Below are 6,773 nucleotides of genomic sequence, written 5' to 3' on the forward strand. Positions count from 1 at the left end.
TGCTGCCTAACTCCTCACTGACAGAATGAACCTGATTTATAAACCTCATGCTTATCAACCTGCCTTCTATCTCTCTTGTCTCTGCAAACATATCAATTGTGTCAATGTTGGAGCACTGCTGCCCTTTCCATCTAAGATGTGCAAAGGGCAACATCACCTCTGCCATCCAGAGAGCTATGCAAATAAAGGAGCACAGGCACACACTGAAATAAGGTGAAGCAAAGAGTAACCTTTCTCTGTATTTTTTTTTTTTTTACTTTCCCAGAGATGTTCAATTTGTGCGGAAAAATGAAGATAAGAACTATTAATCAATGTGATTTTTGCAAGGTCAAATAACTGAAGACAAATATAACAGAACAATGTATTTAAGGTTGAATTATATTATCTAAAAGGTTTCAAAATCCACCTTAATCAAAAAAATCTTCATTATTAATGGAGATATGCTTTACATTTCTATTCTGGGATTCCTACCATATTAAAGACTATTAAAGTACTTTTTACATAGCATAATCCAGCTCACAGTATTTGTTATAGATATCACTATTATGGTTTATGACTAGGTTGTAAGTCAAAATTCAGAAGGAAACAAAAGCAGGACATAGAGAATATAAAAGGACATAGAGAAATAAATATTTCTAGAAAATATATCAAAGAAAAATGTTTTTAAAATAAATTTATAATGGCAGCAATAATGAACATGTGGGTTATTAAAAGAAAAAAAAAGTAATGGTTCAATTAAGAGGTTCTATTAGACTCATGGGAACAATGCTCCATAACATGATGAACATGTGTTTGAGAACAAAATTGATGTTCTGGACTTGACACCTGTTAATGTAAATCTGCCCCTGCATCCATCCTCAAATATTTTTCATTAAATTTTGGCCAGGGGAAAATCCAGGATGGTACTAAAGAGGAACTTCATTCTTCTAAAGATTTATACTTCAGTTATATGTGACAAACTCTGGAAATGCCCATTGATATTCTGAGAGACAATGACCTTTATTCCAGAAAGATGGCCATTCCAACAGCTAGACAGCCCCAGTGTGATGCTGCATCTTTAGCTCTTGGTTTCAAACTACCTGCCAGACAGTGTTTAATACTGTAGCTGCTTTTGAGACTATATTAACAAAATCTAAATGTTAGCCATGACTAAATGACTTGTGCTGCATGACAGAGGGCCATAGAGCTGAACACAAATTGGAAAAACGACAAACTGGAGGTTTCCTTTCAGATAATGAAGAGGAGCTGGCAGCACTGTACGAAGACTGTAAAGGGCTCAAAAAGAAAAAAAGAAACTTCACAGGCATTATTGCTTTAAACTGTCACAAACCTCTGGTGCTTTTTAAAACTATTGATTTTATGCTAAAGTCCCAGATATCTCGGGGTGAGTCTACTCCTTCAGTTTTTAAAGCTTTATGTATTTTTATTAGAAGAGAGGTTACTTAAGTTGCTTTTACTGGGCCTCTGATCACACCCCTTGATCATGACCCATCAGTCTCCTTGCCCTCCTATTGTTCACAGCTTCTGACCGTCCTTTCTGCAGAAGTCTGTTGGTAATGTAAAGCTCTCAGGTTCTCCCAACGCCAACAATTCTACCAAAATTGTTCAAGCAGCTGACACCAACAGTAGCGTCTTCTGTCCTGCAGATAGACAGCAGTCTAAATTCAGGAGCGGTCCCAGCTCTGCTTAAGCTTTTCTTAGAAACCCTGGTATGGATGAAGCAGTTCTTAGTCGTTTTAGACAAATTTAAAATCTTTGCTCATTACAGTGTTGGGCCTAAATAAAGCCCACACTGAGTAGTTTTTTAAAAGACTGAAGTGCTGGATCAAAAAATGAAACATTTTCTATCAATATCTGGAGTTCTGGCTGGGAATCCGAGGGACAGCACTAGGGTGTTTCAGGTCCTGCCTGAGTGATCAAACATTTTGCATCCGCAAGGGAAATTCTGTGACAACGAAATATAAAACCTTGTTATTTCTCTGTTCCAATTCCCCAGTCTCAAGACTTTGAGCAGCACAATATCTGAGGATTGTCATTTATTAAATTGAACACCAAGCATAATCCACACTTAACTTGCAGTAATCAACTAAATAAAAATACAAATTTAAAGCCAACCACATATGCACAGTCTAACAAAAGAAATATAACCACAAATATCCCATGAATGATGCACAAGCCAGTGTCCTGAGGGGGACACCGATGCTCTCGGAGGCGCCCGGCCTGCATTAAAAAAAGATGTCTTTGATTGCGGTGTTAACCTAGCTGATGTTTACCGCCCACCAAAAAAAAAAAAAGAATAAATAGGAAAAAAAAAAATGAAAAAGAAAGAAGGTTTGCAGTTGTAGCAGATTCAGAATCACTTATACAAAACATACCCATATCTTATCCAACATATGCCAGCATATTTTCCAGGTTTTCCGTACGTCAGGCATATACTGTCCCCAATGGCAAGGTGTGACAGGCCCTTTGGTGAGAAACCTGGTGAGAAAGAGGCTGAGTGGTTCCAGTCTTTGCAAAACTATCAGAAATGGGGCTGCTAATGTGAACTGAATTCTTACTTGAATAAGTTTTCTTGTGTATGTTAAGTGTAGACCAATGTTCAAGGTGATCAAGAAATGTCATCTTCAAGGACTTTAACACAAAAATAGACAGCAGCCACAATCTTTAGCAAGCAGTACTCTTGCACAGTTTTCAAAAAGAACCTTCTTAATGAATTTTAAGTTTCAGTCTGAATCTAGAACTATGCCACATTAGTAAAAAGTAATAAATATACACTTATGACTATATAAACACTTAACCTTTTTTGTGTGGAAAACAAAAGGACATATAATTTAAAAAAAGGCTGAAGCTGCTGCATATCTTTATTTATACAATAGTAATGTTCATATTTCATTTCAATTTAATGGAAATGACTTTCCTTGAACTGCAGAACTGAACCTTTATTCCCCAAAGCTGAAATATGTGTATAGATTATTCTGCTAACAGCTCCATGCTCCAGGCAGGGGCAGGCTGACCTGAATCCACAGGCTGCCTTAAAAAAAAACAACACATATCTTTCATAAAGCTGAGGCACAGAAACATAGGTAAAGAATAGATTTTTATTCCAAAACACTATGCATTGGAAGGATGCTTATGAAGAATTATAACAGAAATTAAAAAGTGATAAAAATAATTAAAATAATTGTTCTTGTGTGCTTTCATTTTATGCCATGTATCAACACAATATGCGTAATCTAAATAAATAATCCCCCTTTGATGGGATTTTTTTTCATGCCCTTAAACTTGGTTGGTAACAGATTATATGTAATTGCCTTATAAAATCAAAGATTAGATCTAAATGAAGTAAATTCTAAAGACACTAATGAAATGTGAAACTAATTTGATAGGATAATATGTCATCTTGCTTGCTTGTATCAATACTTCATATTTGTGTTTTTGCTTTAACATTTGCCAACATTCACATAAAAAATGTAAAAACATCATTGTGTAATGTATTTTTTTTTTTGAAATGTAACAATATCCAGAAATCAAAAAAGCTTATAATTTTGTTTGCCATTTTATGTTTCCTAACTCCGTATTTGAGTACACGTGGGTTTGTTTAGGAGTTTTATATTCTTTTAAGCAAGCAACTATTTAAAAGTTTGATTTCGAAGTGAAGAGCTGTCTTTTTAATCCTTTAAAAATAACACATGTGCAAATAAACAGAAATAGAGAAAATGTGAGATATTTAATATACCCTACTCTTGAATAACCACAAATATTCACGTGCCTTGTTTAACTTACAAACATTTATAGAGAGGCAAAATGAACATTTCATTTGACATAAATGTAGTCATTCTGAAAGGGACCAAACTTTCAAGGTTTAACTTTGCTACCTTTGTACATCTAGAGACAAAATCTTTATCCCATCTTTTGGAAAAATAGCTCAAATTCACTTTGAATGATTGAATAATAGCAAATGTCAAGAATTGCTATATATTCTCGATTGAATACAATTCTGGACTTGCACTGGGCAATACTAGTATGTTAATTTGCTTTCAAGTAGCGACCCCATCCATCTTCTTAAACTCTGAGAGCTTCCTGTCCTTCTACTAGAAAACATTCCAATGGAATAATTCTCTCACAATCACATTTTACTGAGGTAAATTTGAGGTAATTAGGTTAGATTCTATGGCATAGGAACATTGAACTCTAATTAGGGCAATTTGATAAAAATGGGCTGAATTAAAATCCATTCTAGGCAAGGGAAATAATTGTGTTTGTTGCTCTGTACTTGAAATGTATTTATGTATTTTTGCCTTTTACCATACATTAAATTGTATTTTCAGTATTACTTGGTTTTAATTCCTGGACACTGCTGCAGTTCTAAAATTGTTCTTGTGATTTTGGGTTAAATGTTGTAATTAAGCTAATATTCTTTTGGTCAATCACATTTACATTAATTTAAGTAGGCGATATATTATTATTTTACTTTTGTTGTGTTTTTATAACTATTATTGTTAATTACAGGAATTATTATTTGGAATTCTAGTTCATTTAGTAACTTTTTTATTTCATCTTCTCAACATAACCATCCTGTGTCGTTAAAAAGGAAGCATTAAGATCTCGCGAGAAAATAAGAGATTTGTCCGTTTTAACACGGGTTGGAAACCCCGTACCTTCCTCTTCCCTCCGCTGTCCACAAGCAAGGTAAAGCGCTATATTTCTCTTATGCACGTTTATAATATATATAAATAGTTAAGATGCTGCTTATATCCTCTCGGATTCATTCTACTGGACCATAATGTACATATGACCAACATCTTCAACTTTGCGACATAAGAATTAATATTGATCTTCGCTTTTTAAAAATATTTTAGTGATAACTTGGAGCTACGACTGCCCCATGCTGGCTTATCTGGCCTGCTAGCGTGGTTAGCTGTTCTTTACTATATCAATTAGTGTCACTACCACCTATTTGGGGACATTTAGTTGGGGCTATTGCTTGTTTAAAGCTTTGCTGCAAGCGTTTTCATCTATTTGTGGGTGTCTTAAAATGTCAGTTTATCGCTAACGCGTGACACCTAAGCTAACATGCCGGCTATAGCTGTTAGCTCCCCAGGCGCTATAGTTCAACAGAATGTCTTTACTTTCTAGGATTTGAAAGTAACGTTAATTGTGGAAATTTTCATTTTTCTCTAAAGTTGCTCATACCTGTGATTAATGATAAACTGGTTCATGCTTTTGATGGCTTAAGATGCTATTGCATTGATTTCGGAGCAAGCAACATGAGATACAATTATAATTTGCACTTACGTCTTAATTGAGGCAGTGGTGATTACCCTGCTTTTAAACATTTGTTTTATATTTCCTCTACTAATTAGTTTTGTTCGTAACGTTGGTATCATTTCTCCACTTTTTTGCTGCATTCTCCCCATTATCTTTAGCTTGGATCCGTTTATTTATGGGGCACCTTCATATTGTTTTAACCTATATTCATAGTTGTTTAATTGGTAATTTCAAGAGGAATGGTTGTTAAATCTTTGAATTACAAATATCATTTAGTAGTCCCCTGTTTAATGTACTTATACTTAATATAGTCTGTTTTCTCTCATAGATGCCTGGTGTTACAGTGAAAGACGTTAACCAGCAGGAGTTCGTCCGTGCCCTTGCAGCCTTCCTGAAGAAGTCAGTATTTTTCTGCTAATTTTTAGCTTTATCCTTTGTTACCGAATTTAATTAATCAATTTCTATGACTAGTGTTTATAAATTCTGGCTGAAAATATCATTGTTTTCATACATCGATTGTGTTAGTTTTACACCCATGACAATATGTTTTGGTGAATTGTCTTGAGTGTTGTTGCCAAAAACTAAAAAATGTTACTCCCATGACTTGTTTAGGAATTTGAGTAATGGATTGAGTGCTGATATTTTCTCCTTCTTTCAGGTCAGGAAAGCTGAAGGTCCCTGACTGGGTTGACCTTGTCAAGCTGGGTAAGCACAAGGAGCTTGCTCCCAGTGATGAGAACTGGTTCTACATCAGAGCTGGTAAGTATTGTTTTTTTGTTTTTTTCCTTTAAACTGTCTCCTAGGATGATATGTGTAGTTTGCATGTTAATTTTTTTGTGCTAAATCTTGATGGTTGCTCCATTATTTGAGAAAGTCAAAGGTATACCTAACTAAATATTTTTTCTCTTCCTCTGCAGCATCTACAGTTCGCCATCTGTATCTCCGAGGTGGTGCTGGTGTCGGCTCCATGACCAAGATCTATGGTGGCCGCAAGAGGAATGGCGTGTGCCCTGCCCACTACAGTGTAGGATCAAAAAATGTGGCTCGCAAGGTGCTGCAGGCTCTGGAGCTTCTCAAGATGATTGAGAAGGATCCCAATGGGTAAGTGGTGCTATGCAGCATCTTAAATGTGGATCTCTACTTCATCTTGATCGTATCTGTTTTTTTCCCCCTCTTAATCCAATATTGTTTGAGTATAAACACAAGTTTACGTGATGACGGTCATCGTTTGCATTTACATTTAGTTTTTTATTTGCAGGTAATGCATACTTGTATTTGAAGAACTTGTCTTAATTTTTCTATATAAAGAGTACCATTCGGGTTTTTTTTTTGTTTTTTGTTTTTTTTGTTTTTTTTGGATCCTGGTCGAGATTTTTAGATGCAGTTTTCAATTGATTGCAATTAATATACTACATGTTTCTGAGGCAAGTTGTCTCAAAAGTGCTGCAGGATTTCTTGGAAATCTGACTCTGTTGACCTAAAACTTAACTTTTTAAGTGGCATTT

At 35.2% G+C, this 6,773-nt stretch overlaps 1 protein-coding gene across 1 annotated transcript in view; it reads left to right on the top strand.

Annotated features, from left to right (window-relative positions):
* Window positions 1-4,638: 4,638 nt before the first annotated feature.
* Window positions 4,639-6,773, top strand: part of LOC107084670 (40S ribosomal protein S19) — a 6,053-nt gene continuing 3,918 nt past the window's right edge. Inside the window, exons 1-4 of the mRNA XM_015374605.1 lie at window positions 4,639-4,689; window positions 5,597-5,667; window positions 5,927-6,027; window positions 6,186-6,369. Coding sequence (XP_015230091.1) covers window positions 5,597-5,667; window positions 5,927-6,027; window positions 6,186-6,369 — 356 coding nt within the window. The 5' untranslated portion in view covers window positions 4,639-4,689. The remainder of the gene's footprint in view (window positions 4,690-5,596; window positions 5,668-5,926; window positions 6,028-6,185; window positions 6,370-6,773) is intronic.

The sequence above is a fragment of the Cyprinodon variegatus genome, unplaced genomic scaffold, assembly GCF_000732505.1.
Source record: "Cyprinodon variegatus isolate N-32 unplaced genomic scaffold, C_variegatus-1.0 Scaffold6, whole genome shotgun sequence".
In the NCBI taxonomy this organism is placed as follows: Eukaryota; Metazoa; Chordata; class Actinopteri; order Cyprinodontiformes; family Cyprinodontidae; genus Cyprinodon; species Cyprinodon variegatus.